At 44.6% G+C, this 23,872-nt stretch overlaps 1 protein-coding gene across 1 annotated transcript in view; it reads left to right on the top strand.

The window, feature by feature from the left end:
- Positions 1-3,337: 3,337 nt before the first annotated feature.
- The window catches only part of LOC104393541 (phospholipid-transporting ATPase FetA-like), a 62,705-nt gene continuing 42,170 nt past the window's right edge, over positions 3,338-23,872 (top strand). Inside the window, exons 1-5 of the mRNA XM_010003046.1 lie at positions 3,338-3,440; positions 8,123-8,181; positions 20,280-20,393; positions 22,618-22,716; positions 23,658-23,719. Of these exons, the coding sequence (XP_010001348.1) occupies positions 3,338-3,440; positions 8,123-8,181; positions 20,280-20,393; positions 22,618-22,716; positions 23,658-23,719 (437 nt within the window). The remainder of the gene's footprint in view (positions 3,441-8,122; positions 8,182-20,279; positions 20,394-22,617; positions 22,717-23,657; positions 23,720-23,872) is intronic.

The raw sequence follows: 23,872 nt of genomic DNA, 5'->3' as shown, positions 1-23,872 counted from the left end.
ATGACCCTTATATTCATATTAAAAAATTACTGGACCTGGGGCAGAAATAATTCCAGTTCACGCTCATTTCAGTCCTTACATTTGATGTACAAAAAATGGAGATAGGTCAACCTATCTTCAAAATGGGACCTCTGTTAGCAATATCAGAAAAAAAGCCAAACATTTTTAATTGATACATGATCCAGGGACATGTGAAATGTTTTACCTATGCTGGCAAATTCTAGTTGTCAGGTATTGTTTGTTTAGTGCTAGCAGGAGGGTGAGCTTGGCACTAGACACAAAAGACACAACCCATGACCACAAAAGTATATTTCTTGCATTTAATTTATTCAGGAGAAAGGAGGATTCTTGTTCTTTCAAGGCAAAAAGACACGATAAAGAAGATTTTATTTAATAATGGAGGAACAGGCAGGAGGGAATAGGGCTAAACCCAGTTATGGTGGTGAGTCTAGTCTTGCTGCAGATTTTTTTTTTAACTAAATCCCACACACTCAGTACAAGCTACTCCATTTTAGAGATGAAAATGCATGTGATTGCCAGCATAAATCCTGTCCAGCCACAGCAGCCAGGGAGGCTCCATAAAGGAAGGGATATCTACACGCTGAAAATGCACAGCATGGAGTCCTGGAGAGCCCCTCCTTTGAGTCAATAATAAAAACCACGTTTGTTTGCCAGGCAGCTGGGCATGTTCCTGCTCTGAGCAGGGCTTGGCTGTGACCTTCTTCCCCGTTTCCATCCCACTGGCTTCTCACCACTCCTCCTGCCCCCGCCCCGCCTGCTGCACCCTGCCAGCTCTGGCTGCTACTCAGGGCAGGGATGGGCTCTGGTTTGGCGATGCAGCCACTGGGCAGGTTCTGCGTTAGGTTAAGGCTGGAGTGATGAGGCTTCAGCTCTTGTCTGTGTCCCTGCCTGGCTGTGAAATGCAACTGTTTAACCCTGTGAGCCTCAGGCCTGTTATATGGCTCTTCTCTTCACCCACGTATTATCCAATTAATATTAAATGTTGAGTTTGTTGGGTAAAGATCATAGATCCCTGGTTTTGGTCTTGGTTTTGCTTGGTGGCAGCTCTGATTCCAGCAAGACAATGTTGAATTATGATTGTGAAATCCTGTGATATCACATCACTGCTATAAAAATTAATCCAGTTTTCTTTAACCCAGTAGTAGGTAATCTGCCTGGGTATAGCACCTGCAAGTTGAGAAGTTTCTTGCATGGCTCCTTCATGTCTCACAGCTGCAAAAAGGGGCAATTACTCTTCTAAGATGAAGGGAGATGTTGGCTATTGGCTTGTAAAATTGCCCTCCTAAGAACAGCAATTTTAGTTGCTTAATACAGCCATAGAACCACCTAGTTTCTCTGCCATGGGTAGGAACATCTTCCACTAGATCAAGTTGCTCAGAGGCCCATCCAAGATGGCCTTGAACACTTCCAGGGAAGGGGCAGTCACAGCTTCACTGGGCACCCTGTGCCAGTGTCTCACCACCCTCTCCCTTGCCCTTTCCCGTGACTTGCCCCCTCCCATGGGGTTGCCTTTCAATGGACAGTGTAATTCTCATTCCTGAGGAGAATAGAAGTGCTGATGCACCATGGTTTCAGTTACTTGTGCACATGGAGTAACAATCCAGCAAAGATGAAAAATAAGGGCTAGAAATTCTCTGCCTGTGAATAGATGGGTGATCACCTGGGTGCTGGATTCAAGATGGCACTTGTGCTGTTGGTGGGACATGACAGCAAAAGCTGAGTCACAGATTGAAATGGGATGCCCAAAAGTAGGGTCAACAAAAGTAGCAGGGTGATGGGGCAGGAGAAGGTGGAAGGAGACACATCATGAGCTTTGAAACAAAAAATTTGCTGCAACTGGTGGAGGTCTCCTGAGACTGCTCATAGCCTGTTGTAGGAGAAACCTGAATTACAATCTCAAGAAGATCAGAGATGTTCCCTGGGGTGCAGAATAACCATGTCACCTCTTTCACAACCTGGTATTGGTAAGGTGGATAGCTTTGCTAAGAGCCACTCTGCAAGGGAAGCTGGGGAGATGAGCCCAGCTCCTGGATGCCATTCTTTGTTGCTTGTCCAGGGCAGCATTGTACTCTTGAGGTTGCATGTTTAAAGGGTGGAGCAGAGATCAGTATTTTTACAGAGTTAATGTTGCCTCTGTTCTGTGTGCAGGCTTAGTTATGCTGGCACTCCCCTATTTGGGCTGCGTTCGCTTCATGCATGAGGTATCAGGCCCTAGTTTGTATATGACTTGGCAAAACCAGGCAGCCCTTAACCTCCTGTTTTTTTTGAGCCACAAGACCTAGTATCTACAAATTTTTTCCAACAGCCTGTTGAAAGCATTGCTCTTGGCACATGCTCCTTAGCATAAACCAGAAACAAATTTCCAGGCTGACTAGATCTTGAATCTAACCTTCTGCAGAACTTTTCCATGCAACAGTCCTAAATGGAGAAGGCTGGTGGGCTGGCCAGTTATGTTTATAGCTGATTTTTGGCATGGGTTTAATTTAATACAGCTGTTATTCTGTGGTTTAGGTCCTAAATCTGTCTGCCTGAGAAAACAGCCACTTTCCCAGTGACTTGGCCTCAGTGGTTAGACCAAGAACTGGGCACTAAGCCATATTTATGTACACTGAATTTCCACTGATGAATAATTTAAAATACTTTTCAGTGGCAGTCAAATGACAACTCGGAGAACAAATCCCATTCCTTCTTCTCAGTAATTTGTGACTGCAGTTTGCAGAAGCAGAAAGTTTGAGTAGCTTAGAGAGAAAAAAATATTTAAAGAAATAAAAAACTTCTCATCTGAAAGCCCTTGAGTTTTCCCCTCCCTTTTTCCTCAATGCTTTCAGAATCAAAATGGCATGATAAGACATGAGTGCTTGGCTCTGCAGCCAGAATACCCTGAGCTGTAGTTTCCAGACAAAGCTGGTGTAATGCTTCAGACATTCCCTAACTATTTATTGTGATCATCCAAGAGGCTTTGTTTCTGTCCAAACAGTTCCAGAAACAAGTAAGAGTTGTCCAATCTACAATAGTTGGTAACTGCTAGTTTAGGAGGCACAGCAGAAGGACCTCATGGTCCTCAGTTAGTAAAAATAAAACCACTGAGGCAGTTTTGCCTTGTGCATGTGTTCAATGGTGGTTCTCCTTTGGTTTAGCCAGAGGTCAGAAAGTTCTGCTCGTTGATGTTGCTGGATGAGGCACCCTTTGCAATTTATCGTGGTTGCTCTTGCTTTAGCCAAAGGTATTGGCTGTTACCCAGTAAAGAAAAAAGAAAATATTGCCATGAGAAATTGGTCTCATATTTTGGCCTCTAGGGACAACACCTGTGAGAGGGATGGATGGCTATGGCAGGCAGGAGACTTTCCATCCAGTTTTGAACCATGTTCATAGCCAACTGGAGCCTTCAGAAATTGGTTGTCCTACAAACCTGCCCACAGGTACCATGCCATCAGGCACAGCAGGGCAGTGCCTTGAGCGAGTTTCATTTGCTGTTTTGTTTCATGTCCCACTGCTTCAAGTTTCTGTGCCATCCCTTTGCTGCTGGCAGCTGTCTGTGTGTCTCATATGACAGCCATTCCTCTGGGAGAGTGCACCTCTCACTGTGCTGAGAAGCCAGGCTCCTCACTGGAGCAGATACACACCTGGTTTCTTTGTAGGAGTGTTTGACATCTTTGAATTCAAATGCATGTGTCAAGTGCCTCTTCCACGGCTAAGGGGGATGGGTCCCCAATCCCCCAAGAAGCCTTGGAGAAGCACAGGAGCTTGCAGCACCTCCAGCTACTTCTAGCAGCGCCTGGCTTTTTGTTTCTGCATGCAGTCCTCTCAAGGTCTGCCTGGCCTATGGAAAACACAGTCTTTGAGGACTCCCAGAAGCTGCCACTTGACCCTGAGTCTCTGCCATGTGCCCTGTGTCTCATGTCCTGGCACGTAAATAGATAACTGAAGAGCTCCAGCCTAGACTAGCAGCTCTGGATGTCTTTGTGCCTCTGCATCCATCATGGGTTTCTGTAGCTCCTTCTAGGCAGACCTGCTGGCTGTGAGCAGCATGGACAATGCTGTACAGTGAGTGCTGAGCCTCTTGTTCCAGGTTGACTACAGGTCTTCGGCTTCCTTGCATTGCTCCAGGTAGGCACAAGGTGCTTGCCAAGAGCTTTGTCCCTGCCCCTCCCAGGACTGGCATGGATTCTGCAAGCACACCTCTGTAGCCTCCTAGGAATTCAAGCTTTGTCATCTCTTCCTATTTGCCTCAAACCCATTTATCTTTTCTATGGCATTTATTTCAGGACTAGACTTGGCGTCCCTGAGGAGGGGATCAGAGTAGCTCTTACTGTATGAGAGGAAATGTGCAAGTGTTGGGAAGTTCTGTTTTTAACATATAGCTTTATCTGCTTTCGTAATACTGGTTGCTCTCAGGAAAATTCCTGAAGGGCCACATAATACAATAGCTGAAGCCCTGCAAGCCTGGACCTCTTGAGCTCTGTTTCTATTTTCCTTTGAAATGCTGGACAAGTTACTCTGGTCTCTTTGTACATTGTTCTCCCCATTGTGAAAGATGAGAAAAAAATGTGTCTGAGGAAAGCAGTGAAGCTCTTTTTCTGAGGAAAGCTCTTTGGGGGTCTTGATTGAAGCCTCTGTGTTGGTCTGAATTGCCCAATCAGGGAAGATGGGAGATGCATTGGAAACACAACTAGATGTGCTTGAAGAAAGGGAAAAGTGCATTTACCTGATAACATAGCTTTAAACTAGTAATTAGGGGGCTTGATGAAAACAACAAGAGACTGAGACCAAAAAAGAAGAAATGGTGCTCTTAAAAAGGGCTTAAAAATTAGGGATGCTGTGATATTTATAGGGTTATTGAGGGAAAGGAGGAAGGATTACAGTTCAATCCTCTGAATAGCTTAGACGCTTGCTAATGCCAGAGTGAATAAACAGGAAGAACTAGATGTATTAACACATCATTTGATAGATATAGTAGACACGTGCTGGGATAACTCACGAGGCTAGAATATTAATAGAAAATAATAAAGCTTACTCTGGAAGAGTAACAGAGGTGGCAAGGGAAGAGGTGTTTTCCTTCTAAGTTCATGTACTTTAAGATCCAGCATGAAGAAAGATGAACAAATCGCAAATCTCTGAGTAATGATACAAGAGTAAAGAACAGGCACAGCAGACAAAGAAGGGCTGTCTTTTGTGGAAAAAAAAAAATAAATAAGAAAAAATAATAAGAATAGTTTTCTGAGAGACAGGGCTTGGTGGTAAGTGAAGAGTTCTAGCTATGCAGAGGCAGAGTTGGAGTGGAGTGTAGGGGAACACGACCTGTTCAGCTGGCACAGTGTTTCAGTGCAGCAGTGGGTAATAGTTGGTGCTAGTAAGGAGGCTGTTCTAGAGCTGATTCCTTCCAACAGGGGAGTTCCCTCCCTCCAGTTAGCTGGCTGAAAAAGTTACAATAGTGAAGTGTTTACAATGAATTTCAAGAAGGAAATCTTCAGTAAATATGAAGAACTAGTAACTGAGATCTCATGGGAAGGAAATCTGGGGTAGAGGGAGAATTAATCAGAGCTGATGTTTCCTTAAATAATTGATATTAAGGGCACAGCTACAAGTTAGCATATTTTAGAGATGGGCTCAGAAGAGTTGAATGAAATATTGAAATCACAAGCTCATTTTTCACTTCAGCCAGAGGAAGGTGCAAATAAGCTTGTTTTATCCAGCACAAACTGTGTGGCAAAGACTCAAAGGGAGAAAAATCTGTTGAGAACATGAAGGGCAATGACAGTTGTTCTGTAAGAGCTAGGATCTCTGGGGTTCTGTAACCCTTCCAGCGAGAGGGAGATCAAAGACAATTTATGACTGCTTGCTCCTTCATGAAAAAAGCCTAGGAAATAATGCTAAGAAATCTGGGTTTCAGGTCTTGTGGTGGTTTCTGGTTGTGGTGAGGTTTTCTTGGTGTTTTTTGTTTGGTTTGGTTTTGGGGTTTTTTTGAGGGATTGGTTTGGTTTGGGTTTTTTTTAGACATCTAACATAATAGTTGCCAGAAACAGAGGGAAATTTTTTTGTAAGTGTTGGGCTGGAATAGAGAGGGAGTGGGTTGGCTGGATAAGGTAGAGCATTGCCTGGAGCAATGCTGCCTTTGAGAGTTTTTCATGCACATAGAAGCAAAGTTCAGAAGACTGGGAAAAAAAGCAAGCATAGCATCTGTCTTGAAGCAGGGCGAAAAGAAAATCTGAGCAATTATGGATATATTGCCTTCATTTACTGGGTAAAGGTTAAAACAATGCAACAAACCACTTCAGAGTAACTCCAGTGTGTGTGTGTGGAAGAAATTATTCGCAGCCAGCAGCCCTGAAAAACTGGATCAAACCAAAATTAATTCTGAGTTAGTGGTAGCCGGAGGGCTAGTGAAAGAGCCTCAGATAGCTGTCATGTATCTTGTCTGTCATTTATGGCTTTTTTATGAGTAAACTGGAGACACACACTGGAGATAAAATCACCATAAACTTAGTGCCAGACTTTTCAGGAAAAAATAAATAAATAAATAAATAAATAAATACTGACTATAGTTATCAACGACTGATTATGAAACTTGAGAGATTAATGAGGGATGTATCCTGACTCTGGTATTCAATATTTTCTTCGACATCCTGGCTGGCAGAATGAAGAACACACTTAGTGAATCCACAAGTGGCAACAGGCTGGCAGGAGCTACAAGCACACTGAAAGATAGGATTGGAATTGACTAGTTGGAGAAAAGTCTGAAAAATTTGGATGTTGTTCAGCAAGGACAAGTGAAAGATTTGCATTTCCTGATGAGGCATTGGCTCTGCCAGAAAGGATCTGCCAAAATGGATCATATTCTGGAATGCTGTCAGCTGTGTGTTGGTGATGCATAAGGGTACTATTTTAAATGGCTTTTTGGTCAATTCCCATGTCAAATACCCATTTACCACAAGATAAGTGGAGTGTCCCTAGTGCTCTGGTCAGGTTTGGTAAGGCCTCAGCTGCAAGCTATGACCCATTTTTGGCCACTGCATGTCCAGCATGAGGTGAGAGATCTGGGAAGCCCACTGGAGAGCAGCAAGACTGATGCTGCTTCTGAAAAATTGAACCACAAGAAATGACTGAAGAAATAGAGCTGCTTACCATTGGGAAGAAAAGACTACAGTAAGGTGTAACAGCATTCAATATATAATGAACTCACCTCTCCTTTGTGTCCTTGGCAAGTAGCACAAGGAACTGAGAGGGACCAGAGGAGCACCTTTGAGCATCCCAAGAGAAGTTACAATTTTTAAAAAATTGATGCAATGAGTTTAGATTGAATATTAGGAAAAATTTGTTCTCAGAAAGAGTGGTGAGGCATTGGAACTGGCCACCCAGGCAGGTTGTGGAGGCATTAAAAAAACGGGTGGACATGGTGTTTCAGGAGATGTTTTGGTGGTTAGGGCTTGTAGGGTGGATAGCTGGACTTGATGATCTTGAAGGTTTTTTCCAACCTTAATGATTCTGTGATTCTGTTAATGGGGAAGAAACTCCCCCAGGGGAAGGACACTGTAATCCTGGAACAGACAATCTGAAGAGCAGACATTACTTTCTAGGACATTTATTGGAAGTGACAGGCACAATGCTGTCTTGAGATAGAGTATAGATTTGATGACCTTTTGAAATCCCTTCCAGTAGTTTCTGATTTCATGATAGCTATGGTGGTTATATCCCACCTGTGGGATGATGCACTTGAACTGGAGGAAGGGCACCAACTGTAGGCTGATAGCAACAGCTCCGGAAACTTCAGGAGGAAGAGATGGAGGAAGGCAGGAATAGTGAGCAACACCAGTGAGGTGATAATTCTTACCCAGGAGAAGCTGAATCACCTGTAAAACCCGCGCTGGCATTGCAGTGGGGTGTGGGCAGAGGACACTTTGAAGTAGGGGCTTTGAGTGTGACGGTACCAATCCACTGTGCTGCTCTACCCATGTCACTGGCCACTTCAGTTCCCCAACATGGGGCAGTCAGATTCCCCATGACATTCATCCAGCTCTGCCTGCCTTTTCTGATGCTTCATTCATATCTCCATTGACCCCGCTTACCTTCAAGCATGTCTGATGTGTTTTTCTCTTCTTTGCAGAGGAAGAGAGACAACTTCAAGCCAACAACCGGGACTTCAATCTGCAGTTTGAATATGCTGTAAGTAACCAGCACGTGTGGTTTCATGCAGATGTAGTCACAGCTGTAGCTGCATCTGCTTCATGTCTTGAATGTTGTTGCAAGGGAGTGATGTGACTGCATGTTAGCTGTGACTCTGCAAGCAAGGAGAATATGTGACAGATAAACCATCAGAGATGGTTCATTGCTGAGTCAGCCATAAGGAGCTTTGCAGTCAGCCCTGCAAACAGGCATTTGAAGGAGGTCTAATGCAGGGAGAACATAACACGGTGACTTGACACATGGCCAGAAAATAACTTCTCAGTCAAAATGTCTGCAGTATCAGGCTCCAAGGCCTTCCAATAACGGAACATGGGGGAAGTTTTCTGCTCGAAACATGTCTCCATTTAAAGTAGAACATAAAAGGAAATGTGTCAGTTCCTTGCAGTGAAATCCTCTAGAGCAGGAAGGTTTTGAGTCTGGCTTTTGTGGCTTCCTGCCAGCTTTATTTCCAGCTCCTCAACAGCCTACTTATGTTGTGCTGTGAAGTCTGTGACTCCAAGAAGCACCTTGACATGGGCTGGCTGTGACCCAAGTCTGCCAGGCTACAGTGTTAGGGAGCCCCTTGGGCAACTCTATTTCCAAGGCTTGTGGAGCTTTTGCTGGTTATGAGTGCAGAGAAGAGATAGCTCAGCCACTGGACCTGTACTGCCTGGCTGCAGGGTCATCTCCTCCCTGGAACAATCCTGGAGCTGTGTTCTTTCCAAGTGTTTGCAGCTGTCAACTAATACTGATATGAATTTTGTGAATTTTTGTCCTCTGCGCATCTGAATTCCAGGGGTGAAATTCATCTTTCAGTTCTATCAGGAGCTCCTTTGAATCATGTTTTGTTTTGGGAATATCACAAGTATTTTCTCAGTAAGAATTGAAAAAAACATTTAATAACACTGTAATTTCTCGTAAGATAGGAAATCTGACTTGACAACAGCTTTGACTAAAGATGTTGATGTAGCTGATTTGTTTGCAACATTAACTGGGTCGTTTTCTGTCTTCACCTTCATCTGTGACATAAACAACACAAGTTAGAGACTTTCTAGGTCCAGAGCTGCTGAATGTGTCCTGAATATGGAATGTATTATAGTTAATATATTTAAAGTACTATGCAGCATAAATGCCTTATCAAGCCTGGTGATTTGAGACTGGGAAAGCACATTTAATTTGCACAGAACCTGCCAGTATCATACAGGGGTGTGTATTGCCATTATGTATGCATTTGTTACCTTTCATTGAATGACTGCAACATAGACCACATGTGGCAGTGGAGCCAGAATGCAGGAGGGAGAGGTATAATCATGTCAGGATAGAGAGGACAAAGCTCTTCTGCTTCTGACAATATTTCTGTGAAAGCTATTCATAAGACTGACTTTCCATGTCTCTGCCTCCCAGCTGGTTGCTTACACGGTCAAGGATTTGCAAATATCCAAAATTAAGGAGAGGACTGAGAGCTCTGGAGGGTTTCCATAGGAGTCTATTGATTAGCTGTGAAAGTAGAGGCAGCCAAAAAGCCAGCTCAACATCATCTGTTAAAACTTGGCGGTGATTTTAAGAAATCCTACCCCACATTTCAGTCAGCTGTGCCTCATGATTTCTGGAATCCAGTATAGTCAGGAAATCCAGAATACCATCCAGAAAGAGGCAAGCCTTGAAGTGGTGAGTGGGCAGTGATGTGATAAAAGACTTTAGGTGGTGATACAAGCATTATCCTAATTATACAGGGGTACATATCATGTCTTGGCCTGCTTATTTCTGTTAAGTTCTGGCAAAAGTTCATTTTATTAAATCCACATTACCACAATGTATGGAAAGGACAAACCTGGATCATGAATTATTTCAGATCCCCTGCTACAGATGGCTGGGTGCCTTTGAAGATGCTAAAAAAGAGAAATAGTCTCCTGGTACCCTCTCATCCATGTCATATGCATGATGTTTCTGAAAGTTAGCTCCTGTAGTCCACTGCAGACTTCAAAGCTGGGCCCCGTCCTCATCTTCAGATTTGTCTGAATGTGGTGACACTGCTAGGCACAGGGATGTTGTACAGGGGGACTGAGAGTGTCCAAATGCTAGAGCCTGCCCCAGGGTGTTCAGGTACTCTGTCCGGATCTGGGGGCCCCGACATAAGAAGGACTAGAGCTGTTGGAGGGTGTCCAGGGGAGGGCCACAAAGATGATCAAAGGGCTGGAGCTCCTCTCCTGTGAAGACAGGGTGAGAGATTTGGGGCTGCAGAAGAGAAGGCTCCAGGGAGAACTTACAGCATTCTTCTAGTACCTGAAGGGGCTACAGGAAAGCTGGGGAGGGACTTTTTACAAGGGCACGAAGTGACAGGATGAGGGGGAATGGCTTTATACTGGAAGAGTGGAGATTTAGATTAGGTGTTAGGAAGAAATTCTTTCCTGTGAGGGTGGTGAGACACTGGCCTGGGATGTGGCTGCCCCATCCCTGGAAGTGTTCAAGGCCAGGTTGGATGGGGCTTGGAGCAACTTGGTCTAGAGGGAGGTGTCCCTGCCCATGCAGGGGGATTGGAACTAGATGATCTTTAAGGTCCCTTCTAACCCAAACCACTCTGTGATTTTATGTTTGTATCAAGCTCTCAGCACACTGATGTTTTCTGAATGAGCTGATTTCTGTCTCTGCAGCCACAGTCCTCCCTCCTCAATATGACTTCCCACCCACATGTATGTAATGTGACCTGTGCACAAGGAAACAACAGAAGTATTTGGACAATCTGTGCTTCACTGTGGTGCTCAGTTCTTTGGGATAGAAGCATCTGCATATGTGGGCAGTGGCATGGTGATCTGAGTCCTCTTTATAGAGACCAGGAGGAGAGCAGCTGTCCTCCAGCTCTTGGTCCCATAGGAAGGTCTATTAGTCCTTGCTTTCCTGCACAGGAGTCTTGTCTTTCATGGCACAAGGGTTGCATCAATAGCTATTCCAGCCAGATAAAAGGGACACATATCAGAAACTGGAAGGAAACACAGCAATACAACAAGGCTGAGAATGTATTTTAGACAGTGAAGGCCACAGGAGGTTTACTTTATTTGGTAACTTAGCCATAAAACCTATAGAACAAGTTCTTGTAAAAAAAGCTAGGTGAGGAGGTAAATGTTTCTTCAGGGTGAGGCAGTTGCTGAGAAAGGCCAGTACAGAAAAGAAAGGGAAATGCAAACAAAAATGTAGTGTGTTGTGGCCAGGCTGTGTGTCCCAGCTGGTGTGAAGGTTCAAGGCTTTCACTAAAAGGAGAGTTTCTATCATGTAAGCATAGATCAAAGTTACAGAGATGCTTTGTTTTCCTTTAGTCTCAGTGAGTACCGGGAAGTGAGAATGCACAACCAGAGGTGGGCGTGTTGTCCCTTAATAGGTGGTGGTTATTGTCCCTCCCTGGAGCAAAGTCTATAATATATCTGCAGAGGGAGAAGAGAGGAGCTGAGAAAAACTTGAAAACTGTTTTGTGTGTGGAGACTGACATCAGCTCTGGCAGCTGCTGAAAGCTGGCCCTCCTGGTATGAAGCAAGACTCCCAAATGTGCTCAAACCAGCTTTGCAGGAACCTGCTGCTGCACCACAGAAAGCAGTCACTGCCAATGCATGCAAGGGCATGTCCAGATACATCACAACTGGGCTTGCAGGAAACTTTGGATCTCATCAGAAAATACTCAAGAGGCCAAGATGCAGAGTGTCCCTGCCATGCTTCTCCACCCATGGAACCTCTCTAGCTGAGCATCATCCAGGCTGGAGGGCTGGACAGTGTGGGATGCTGGACCGATAGGGTAGGCTGAGGATAAGGATTGGTCAGGAGCTGCACACAGTGAGAATCTCTGGAACAGAGGAGCTTCATGGTGAAGTGAGGGACAGTTTCACAGGAAGAACTGCATGTGCCCTGTGGGCATGTGAAACATGCCGTGTGGTGGGCTGGAATATTGGGGTCATCTCCTTCCTCCATATGAATGGACCCAGTACAGACTGAGGTGGGAATAGGGGAAGTGTCTCTTATCTGAAGAAGCCTCTCCTGATTATTTTTAATGTGATTAAATAACAGGAGCACCTGTGTTAAAGGCCGGTAACTTCAAGGCATGACAATGCTTGGGTAGGGCTGGTTTATTTGGAGTTAGTGTGAGGACTGAAGCTGAAAATGGAGCTCTCAGACTGATGCAGCCCCAGACATCCTTGGCCTTGTCCTGTACAGCAGGAACACAGCAGCTTAGAAAAATAAAACCAACTTTAAACCAAAGTGCTGTGCAGTTAACTGAAAGGGCTGAGTGTGAAGGTATGTACTGCCCACGAGCTCACAAAATTAGTTAGGAATGACTCAGAAACCAAGTGTGAATGAGTGGCATGCAAAGGCTCTTAGTGCAACACAAAAATGGACTCAGTATAGGTCTGTGAAAATGAAAAGTCAAGTCCTAATCCCGTGTGTACTCACACTGCAGACCGGAGGATCATTCCTGACTTCACTTTACCTGTGCAAAGACTGAAATAAAGAGACGGGGAGGGGGTGTCAGATGTGGTCCAGCAAGATTCAAGGGTTTTAATCAAGATTGTCATCTGAGGAAACTCAACTTGGCTGCACTGTCCCCAGCACTGCTGCAGAGAGGACTGCCCCGTGTAGGTGGGTCCACCACAAGAGGCTCTCTGTTGACACTCTGGAGAAGAAAATCTGAAGGATTTTGATGTTCAGTCTGATCCCAATTCCCTTTTATTTCTTTGCTTTCACACTGGAATTTAGCACAGCTGCACTGGGACGTCACAAAGGGCTGCGAAAACAACTTTGATATTGGCTTTCAGACAATAGGAGAGGAAATGCAGGGCCCGTGAGTCAATGACAAATTTTATCTTGGACCAGGATATAGGGTCAAACCAGCATCCTTTCTGCAGGGACAGCAGCAAGGGGACTGCTTGGACTCTGCTTTTGTTCTCCCTGGTCACCTGATAAATTCCCTAGTGAAATAGATGGGAGGTATATGACTTCCTATGGCAAACACACATTGCCCTGGGCTGGATCAGCAGCTGGATTCTTATCTCTTTGAAATTCAATGAGAGAGCAAGGACCTCTAAAAGCTCCGACTCTGCTCCACCTCCTCTGTTTGCATGATTCAATCTGAGAAGCATACCTGGAGGGTTATCTTCAAGGACCTTCTCATTGTGCTCAGGATGGTGGCAACAGCTGCCTTCTCTTCCCATCCTCAACCTGCAAATGATGCCTGGTGTTTGTCACACACAAGGCTGAAGGGAGTGTTGCCTTTTCATGTGAAAAGCGCTCTGATTAGCCCCTGAAGGAAGAGCTGCAGCAGCAACCTGCATGCTCCTTCTGCATTTAGGAAGGTGTTATCTGGGCTGAGGCGCTGTCAGGGAGCTACCCGAGCAGGACAAGGTGGGAGCCAAGGGTGACCCCAGCACAGATAATGCCCTTGCTGACCACGGTGAGACCTGCAGCATCTGGTCAGAGGAGACAACATAAGATGCTAGTAGTGTTGCCTACACTGACATCCCAGACAAATCGAGGTGAGGAACCAGGTCCAGGGTCCATTTAAAGAGCCCCGTCAGGAGCTGCGGGAAATAGGGATGAAGGTAAGACTACATCATAGGTCCAAGGTCTACCCAAGAGGCAAACCTGGGTAGGTCCACCTAGGAAATTAGGACACATGACAGGCTGGAGACTGGTACTCCTACAATGTAGCTCAGGCAAGAACTAAGGCCCATGGCTGGGCTTAAGTGAGCTCCTGAGCCCTGGACAAGGGTTGTGGATGGAGACACCAGGTGAGGTCAAGACCCTCAAGGAATTTTAAGGGCCTGAGGAGCTCAGAAGGGTTGAGCTGTGCTAGATACAAGCTCCATTGAAGTCCATAGACTTGGACCAAGTTCTCCACTCTTCATCTTCACTTAAACCTCACAGAAAAAAACCTCCTACATTACTGATTGGGAGTCTGGTTGTGTGAGACCTTAATGGTGGTGATTTGGAGTCTGTCTTCTCTGCACCATTCAGCAGTGCTCTGCCCTCTCCTTCACCTCTCCTCCCTGACTGGCAGCAGCTTCAGGTTCTGAGCTGAGTGGGAGGGGAAGGCAGTGTAGTTGAAGGAGATGACTAAGAGACAAGACCTTTAGATCCTGGACTTGGTCTGCAAGCAATAGTGTGAGGTCATCAAGCCATGCCACCCCTATCTGCACCCAGGTCCTCCTCTGCACCACCATGATAAGGACTCTCACCACTGTAATGTTACACCAGTTAACAGCTGGGATGACTCAAGGCAGGAGGAACAGTATGGGAAAGCACAAGCAGTGACCACATTTTCCTAGAGATTTTCCTGGAATACTCAACATGTGCTGGAATCCTGGAATTCTATTATTGCTGCCAGGAAGGGGTTGAGGAGTTACATATGTAAGAAATTCCCAAACCTGTTAAAAAGAAAATAAACAAGAAAAAGAAAGAGTGAGCTAGTTATGGATTCCTTTATTTCTGGTGTTCAGACAGTCTTTTACTTCTGGGGGTCAGGATGCGACCTTTACAGAGATCAGATGAACCCCATCAGAATGCTGTTGGCCTTTCTCAGTCTTCTGTCCCAACAGCAGCTGCTGCCCACCATCAGGAATAAGGGTGGGAACTGGGTGGGCTTAAAACTGATCTAGCCTGGCTATTCTGTACTACCTATGAAAACAAAGTCTCTGCAGCACCACTTGCCATCTTACACAAGTTATTAAACACGTTCTGGAGCACATTCACAGCCCTGTGGTCACATTTCTGCAGCTGGCAGCTCCCTGCCTTCCAACTGCCCTGCAGTTGGACCAAGTGCTGCTGGAATCCTACTCCTGGCACAAGGCCTTAATGAAACACCTGAGAAAGTGTTTCTGCTTCTCAGCTGCTTCCAGGTTGCCGAGCTGCTGGAAATGAACATATCCCTGAGCCAGAGGCTTAGATTCAGGTGGTCAATACCCTGCCATACTCTGCCTTTTCTGGATGTCACCCTTCAGACCCTGTATCTGGCCCAAAAGTAGCAGCATGCCTTGTTTCCAGTGACTTAAATGGTGAGATGATTTGCCTGCGGTCAGACATCACAGACAGGCTTCTGAAAACACCCCCAAAGTAACAGCTCATCCACCAGATCTGGACTTGTGTAACTGTGGCGTGATGAGCACTATTCTTAGGGAGAGCATTTTGGTGGAGTCACACCTTCAGGAGGTGTGAATCGAGCCCCTGAAAAGAGCAGATGAGAATAATCCCTCACCCACAGACAACGTTGCTCTCATGTCAAGCTTTGCACCTGGAGAGCTTGAAGCTGATGGTGGGTAACCACTCTCGTGCTTAATCTTTTGAGACACAGGTGCACACAGAGGCTGCACACAGAAGCTCCTGATTCCCATCTTTGTGCTTGGAACACACAGAATTCACGGAATCACAGAATTTTTTGAGTTGGAAGGCACCTTAAAGATCATCAAGTTCTAACTCCTTCACGGGCAGGGACACCTCCCACTAGAACAGGCTGCTCAAAGCCCCATCCAACCTGCCCTTGAACACGTCCAGGGATGGAGCCCCCACAGCATCTCTGGGCAGCCTGTTCCAGTGTGTCACCACCCTTACACTGAAGAATTTACACCTGATCTCTAACCTAAATCTCTCTTCTTTCAGCTTAAAACCATTACCCTTGTCTTCTCACTGCAAGCCCCTGTAAAAAGACCCTCCCCAGCTTTCCTGTAGGCCCTTCAGGTACTGGAAGGCCACCATGAGGTTCCCCCAGAGCCTTCTCTCTTTCAGGCTGAACAACCCCAACTCCCTTAGCCTGTCCTCATAAGAGAGGTGCTCCAGCACTCAGATCATTTTCATGGCCCTTCTCTGGACTTTTTCCAACAGCTCCACATCTTTCTTGTGCTGGGGGCACCAGAGCTGGGTGCAGTGTTCTAGGTGAGGTCTCACCAGGGCAGAGTAGAGGGGCAGAATCACCTCTCTCCACCTGCTGGCCACACTTCTTTTGATACAGCCCAGGATGGAGTTGGCCTTCTGGGCTGCAACTGCACATTGGTGATTCATGTCCAGCTTTTGGTCCACTAGTACCCCCAGGTCCTTTTCCACAGGGCTGCTCTCAAATGTGACCTCTCCCAGCCTGTGTTCACATCCTGGGTTACCTTGGCCCAGGACCCTGCACTTGGCCTTGTTGAACCTCATGAGGTTCACCTGGGCCCACTTCTCTAGCTTGTCCAGGTCCTTCTGGATGGCATCCTGTCCCTCTGGCATATTGACCACACCACCCTGCTTGGTGTCATTGGCAACTTGCTGAGGGTGCTCTCAATGCCACCATCAATATTGCTAATGAAGATTAATTAAACAGCACATGACCATCTAGCGAGTTCCTTATCCATTGAACAGTCCACCCATCAAACCCAAATCTCTCCAATTTAGGGAGAAGGATGTTGGCGGGGACCATGTCAAAGGCCTTGCAGAAGTCCAGATAGATGGCATCCACTGCTTTTCCTTGGTTGACTGATGCAGTCACTTTGTTGTAGAAAGCCACTAGGTTTTTCAGGCAGGATTTGCCCCTGGTAAAGTCATGCTGGCTGTCCTGGATCACCTCCTTGTCCTCCACGTGCCTTAGCATGTCTTCTAGAAGGATCTGTTCCATGATCTTCCCAGGCACAGAGAGGAGGCTGATGGGTTGGTAGTTCCCAGGGTCCTCCTTTCTACCCTTTTAAAATATGGGCATAACATGTCCTTTCTTCCAGTCGCCAGGGTCTTCACCTGACTGCCATGACTTTTCAAATATCATGGATAGTGGTTTGGCAACTACATCCACCAATTCCTTCAGGACTCTGGGATGTATCTCATCAGGTCTCATGGACTTGTCTATCTTTAGATTCCTCAGCTGGTCATGAACCTTATCTTCACTTACAGTGGGGGCACTTTGTCTCTCTGGTCTGCATCTTGTGGGCCATCAACACGAGAGTTGTGAGGAGAGGGGTTGCCAGTGAAGACTGAGGCCAAAAAGTGGTGGAGAACCTCAGCCTTGTCCTCATCTGTTGTTACCATTTCACCATTGTGGCTCATCAGGGGGGGTTTGATTTCTTTAACCTTCCTTTTCTGGTTTAGGTACCTCTAGAAGCCCTTCTTGCTTTTCTTAACACACAGAGCTGCTTTTCTTGTGTGTTAAATTTTTTATAAATCTAAAGGAGAACCAGAAGCTCTCATAAGGCCTGTTAATACTTGATCACTGCTTCAAAGACTTTTCCTTTCCGTAGCTTTTCCCACAGGGGAGTCTCCCTCACTGGAGGCAGAGCATGGGGGAGATAAGAGGGATGATGTATTAGAAGCATTGCTTATAAAATTATGGGTGTGTATGGACTGTTCCCACCCTGTGGTGTCACAGGTTCCTGTAGTAACCCCTCCCAGTCCGGAGTCAGGTTCTGGTACAGCTCTGAAGGAACAATAGGGTGTGATGGTGTTAAGCATCACAAAATAGGGTAAGATCAAGAGCAGAGGCCAACTGAGATTTCCCTGAAGTCATTGGAGAGAGCTTGAGCTGTCAAAGCATACAGCCCTGGAGTATTGCATGAAAACACAAACGTTATCTTAGGCAGCTTCAGCTGTGTCTGTGGTGTGGGAATGCAGAGCTTTGAATTAGAAAAGATGAAGTTTTGCCTAGTTTGTTTTTATCATTTAATATTGATATTCCTCTAGTCCCTGTGGGCCATGGACAAGTTACTTGTAGAACTAGAAATCTTCATAGTCATTATAAGGAGTTTGTATTTTCTGGTGCTCAGTTTTAATTACAGATTCTAGAATAATGAGAAGATCAAATAAATACTCCCTGTCCTTACCCTGATGTCTGTAGTGTCCCTAAAGACAGTTTGACAGTCTGTCAAACACAATCACGGTCCTGAGCATTGTAGAAAATACTGGATATCCAGATTCTTACAGTGAAGCATTTGGAAACTGTTATGTCTGGGTGTTTTACCATGTCTAATGGCAATAGGAAACAAAATGAATGGCCGTGGTTCATTCTGTGGTTTTCCTGACGTAATTAACAGACAGAAATAGAAGGCAGGAATTGAAATAAACCACTCCCATTCTTTTCTTATCCCACTCTGAGATTTTTGCATGCAAAGATCTATAAACTTTCTGTGAGTGTTTACTGAGTAACTTTTCCCATGTTGTATGTGACCCTCTGAAATCAGTTTATGCACAAAGGTCGGGTCCCCTGTATTTACTTTTTCCTGCAGCTACAGACCTCTCTTTTTAAAGTAAGTGGCCACAGTATTTTTCTTCAGATTAGTGGGCAAGGAACATCTTTAGATCCAAATTTTATTTAAAAATCTGCTAGATTCTTTGTGTGCTGGACACAGACTTGTCAAGCAATTAAGTTCTCTGTATGGTGCGTTTGCAGAGGATGCTGCTAATTCATTGCTTCTGTTTTAGCAGTGTCCGTGTAGCCCATGTGCAGCACATATCCCATGGTGAATAACTTTGAAATAAACAAAATTCAGCCATGTGTCATGACATTAAGATCAGACAGAGTTAACCACACCCAGAATGGTTACATTATGCCAGAACACATGCAATATTGTTCATATGATGATCACTGACAAAAAGCTTTCCTTGCCAGAGTGTAATCAATGGGAAGATTTGGATAGCTCTTCCATAAAGGGCGTTTCCATCTCTGCTCTTTCAAAGAGTTATTAATTGGCTCATACAAGGGATAAAACATGAAGTTAATGCTGAAGAATGTTGCCATACTTTGTGTCTGGACATAGCCAGAAATCCAGTAATGCCAAAAACGGAATAGTTTCCTCCATACATACCTTATGGAATAGCTTCCCCTCCACATGCCTTGCAATGGTGAATTAATGGCAGAAACATGCTGATATGTGCCAGTTTAGATGTCAGGATCCTGGATTAATGCATGGATTTGAAGTGGTCTCTGATTCATACTTGGTAGCTCCTGCCCTGTCACCAGCTTAGCAATATTTAAGGAATATTACAATACTACAGTCTCTACAATTTTTCTCTTCTGTTGAACCAGCAAATCTATTCCTGAATGAAGGTGCCCTGTGTAATCTGACTCCTTGTGCTGTCGCACCTCAGTTTCCTGGAAGGGGGTTAATAGGCATTTTCTGGAGAGCTTCTCAGGGAAAAATTTTAGATGTGCTGGCAACAGATGGCATATGTGCTTCCAGGATTAGACGTCGATGTGTGCTTGATAAACTTCACATAGCAAGAAAATCTAGCAGACTTAGAAACAGAATGGACAGCCAACACTGTTGGGCTCAGTATGATGGATTGAGCCCCTCTAGCAGGTGGCAAGAACTGGGCCAGAGAGCGCTGAACTTCAGGGAAGAAAATATCCAGTTCTATAATCTTGAGCTTGGGTCTTTCTCTGATTTGAAGTAGAAAAACAGAGGAGAAGCCATTGTTGGCAGCTGGAGGGTCATCTGCAATTAGAAAAGGAAACTGGAAATAGGGAACAAAGTTTCAGCTCTCTTACCTAAATGGTGAATTCTTGTGTTAGTAGCTGTTTGCTCAACACTGCATTCAAGTGATCTTTATGGAATCGAAACAAGCCACTGCTCCAAGCTGCCGAGTTGAGACACTGCTTAGTCAGCTGAAAGTAATAATGTCATGGTCTGCTCCTGGGAAGATGTATAGCTCCTGTGGGCTTGTCCAGCCAAATGGTGCTTCAGAGTTTCAGACAAGTTACAGATAACTGACCTCACATGCATTTTCAGACACTGCTTTGTAGACGCTGCCAACAAAATGTCTTAATTGTGTCTTGGTTACAGTTTTTAATTATATTTGTGCATTGTGTAAGTCAAGAGACGACTAAAGAGAAGATGCATCTCCATTTGTATGTAGCTACATACACCTGTATCTACCTGTAGTTGCACTGGCATAAACTGAGCATCATGTTTTCACCAATCCCGAGAGAAATTCTGCCTGTTTATCCAGGCTTGGCATGAGTGTGGGGGGGAAAAGGAAATGTTTTTTGAGCTGCTGTTGGGAACAATGCTATTACTAAATATAAGCAAGTAAAAATACAGTTGAAATGGGTTGTGCTATAATTTTGTTTCCTGTTGTACCAATCCTATTTATTTTTTTTCCCCCCACAGAACAATACAATTAAAACATCAAAATACAACTTCTTCACTTTCCTGCCTCTCAACCTGTTTGAACAGTTTCAGCGAATAGCCAATGCTTACTTTCTTTTCTTGCTGATACTGCAGGTAAGAATTCACTGTGCTGTTTCTAGCTGATTGTGCTGTCTGTTGTCAAACCTGGTCTATGCCTTGATAGTTGCAATAAAACACAAGCTATATCCCTGCTATGAATTAACTTTTTATTAACACCTTAGTGTAGAAAGGAGAACAGAAAAATAAGTAATTTCCTCTCTTATCTTTGCATATGGGGGTTTGAACTGAATGACCAAAAAAAAATAAATAAAAAATTATTAAACTTTTCAACAAATTGTGTACCTTTTTTTGCCTTGTCAAACTACCTCTATTTGTCTACATCTGAGTGTTCCCTACCTTCAGATTTGCGTTACTTATTCCTCCTGTGGTACAAAAGGACTTTGTCTCTTGTCCACAGGCTTAAAGGCAAATGCCATTGGCAGCCTCAAAGGGAACAGCAAGAAGAACGAATTTGTAACCTGTACTGTTTACGTGGGAGGAAAGAGTTAACACCAGGAAGGCTCAAGGTTGGAGCTAGTTTGCATAAACTGAACTGTTGCTGCTCCCTGCTCAGCAGGCTGAGGAAGGTGTCACATATTGAGCCTGTCAGACATTGGCAACATTTGCTTTGGGTTGCACATTGCCCATCGCTGTGGTTAATACCACTCTGTCTGAAAGCTGAACACACAGGAGAAACTGATGCCAGGATTTCAGCCCCTTTGTACTCTGCTAGAATATAGATAAATGCAGCACACTCTGTGGCTGCTGAATCATACTGGAATACACATTTTCAAAAAAAGGGTATAATTTTGATTATGTTTCAAGTATACTATTTGATCATTTTTGTGCACACAAGCTTGCAAAATTGGGTTTTTCAAAAGCTCTTATTCAATTGCAGATCAAAAAAAGCACAGGAAGAAAATTGGTTAAGCCTGTAATAAACTACACACAATCTTCTTTGCTCATTTACAGGGAATGAATTTGGGAAATTTCAGCTCATGTATATTTTTCAAGACAGTAATGAAGGTGCCTTTTCAGCTACACTGACAGCACTGTTCCTGTGTTGTTGTACTGCACTCTAGCTGTTTGTCTATTAAATTCAGAGTATTTCAAACAATTTGCCTTAAATTATTCCACTGTGTCTTTTGCTGAAGCATCTAGGAGTTATTCTATATAAAAGCATACATCTTTCTCTTCTACCTTCATCAACAGGCTAAAAAGCAGCCATTAGTCTTTTATATTTACTCATCCCTCCATTTAATTATTTTCCCTCCTCTGTCCACTCACTCCAATGATGTAGCACTGGAAGCATCTCCTCCTGCATCAGGAGTGGATGTGATGGGTAGGCTGCAGGGACTCTGCCTCCCTGCTCCTTTGGCACAGCTCAGCAGGACATCCACACTTCCAGTGAGGTGAGGAAGTAGCAGTTACATGTCTCTGCAGCGTCCACAGCTGAGCAGTGCTGTGCTTGGCCATCATTCCTCCTGACTGGATTTGATGATGCCTGTAGGATGAGGGTTGTGACAGTTCAGTGGAAGGAGCAATCTCAAAGAGCAGCTCTCCACCCTTAAGCAGCTACTTTAAGGACATAAATGTCAGCTGATGCTGCCCAAAGCTAGTCTGACAGACATGGTGATGCTTGTATCACGTGGCTTCCATCATTACTGATGTTCTTTTGGAGGAAAAGGAGACCTATGTTGGGGTAAGATAACCATCTCTGCATCACTGAAGTAATGACAGAGTCACCTTCAAATCTTGGGTCCTCTCACTATTAAAGATATGGGAACCAAAAATGGCTCTGTTGATGTGGGAAGAGCAGTATCGGCTCTGGCAACAGCTGTATGTTGTTTATCATTCCCAGTTTACTTCAGCCAAATATGAAGAGTTACTGAAACAAAAAATAGAAGCATTTGAAGGCTCTGCACAGCAGGCTTTGCTCGGCCTCACAAGAGGCTTGTCCATGTCAGTGTCTCCAGAGAAACCCACGGGGGACCTGACAATCCTAAAGTTATGATCAACAAGAAAGAGCAACCCACTGCACTTCCTGACAGCTCCATGTTCATATCCTAAATCACATCTTGTTTCATAAGCAAAGCATGGGTTTCCTGGCTGTCCAACTCTTTTGGGGTCACATATAAATGATAGATCTGCATTTCTGTCTTTATTCAGATATCGTAGACAAATGTTATCTGCAGCTTCCACAGAAAATGCTGTTTTGTTTCCATCTTTTTGATGAACAGAGAATATATTTCTCAACTCAGATCTTTTCTTCCAACAGCTGATTCCTCAGATTTCCTCACTGGCCTGGTTTACAACGGTGGTGCCCCTTGTGCTGGTGCTGGCTGTGTCAGGAGTCAAGGATGCCATTGATGATTTAGTAAGATCTGTATTGCTGACCTGTACTTTGGAGTTTGCTTGTGATTCTTCAGCAAAATTACTATAGCAAACTGCTTAAAATAAACAATAGCCAGTGGCAGTCAGTTGGAGAACTGGTCTGTGGCCAAGGTGGGGTCTGAGATTAGATCCCCAAATCTATGGTACCTAAAAAGGAGCTAGAATTTCCAAGCTACTGAGCAGCTCATCAGCTTCATTGCCTTCCTCTGAAACTGCTCAGTATGTCTGAAAATGTGGTCACTGACAGATATGTCTCAATGCATGTACAGAAGTCTATTCTTAGGCATCCACTTTGGAAAACTCATTCTCTGCCATCTACCTGCAATGCAGGCAGAAAGAAACATGCAAACTGTGTGTGGTTCTTCAAACTTGCACAGCTTTGCCCAAAGTTTGCTCTCATCAGAGCTTATGGTCAAAATCCCATTGACTTCTCAGGGTGATGCTAGACCAAGGTTTAGCATCTGACTTTCTTGTTATGAAATTATTTTGGTGCTCTATGGAGTCTGTGCAATGTCCAAGTAGACAGGTGTGAGTGTCAAGGTACTCTCCTAGGGAGAAATGCCAGAATATCCGTGGCCACTTTCCATATCAGAGCAGAAGAATGGAATTCTCTGGGTGCTTAGCTTACGAAACTGCAATGGGTGGGTCCAACACCAGTTGAGTCAGGACTGTCCTAAGTGACCTATAAAGCTCTACCCTCCTTCTTCCCTTCTAGAGCAAGCCCCAGGTTGCCAGTTGCTCTCTGCAGTCCAGTTATGCCCAATGTTACTGTTGTAAAAATGGCCTCAACTATGACTCAGTGGTCACTCTGCCTTGATCCATTCAGCCAGCTGGTTGAAACCCTAAAATGTTAATAAACTGCCTGCAGCTCTTGTATGCTTGCTTTGCTGGAAATGTCTTTTAACCTACCGATCGCATTTTCAGAATCGACACAAAAGTGACAAACAAGTCAACAACCGCCCAGTCCAGGTCCTGATCAATGGCATGTAAGTCCTTTTTCTTTTGCTGTAATTTTGACCAGGAAGAGAAATTTATTAGTAGGGTTTGTTTTGTTTTGTTGTTTGTCTGTTTTTGGTTTGTTTGTTTGTTTGTTTCCCCCCCCCCCCCCCCGCGCGCGTCGCCTGGGGGACAACAAACAA

The sequence above is a fragment of the Chaetura pelagica genome, unplaced genomic scaffold (assembly GCF_000747805.2).
Source record: "Chaetura pelagica isolate M959 unplaced genomic scaffold, ChaPel_1.0 scaffold758, whole genome shotgun sequence".
Classification (NCBI taxonomy): domain Eukaryota; kingdom Metazoa; phylum Chordata; class Aves; order Apodiformes; family Apodidae; genus Chaetura; species Chaetura pelagica.
The sequence above is the reverse complement of the archived record's forward strand: the minus strand, read 5'-3'. Positions and strand labels throughout refer to the sequence as shown.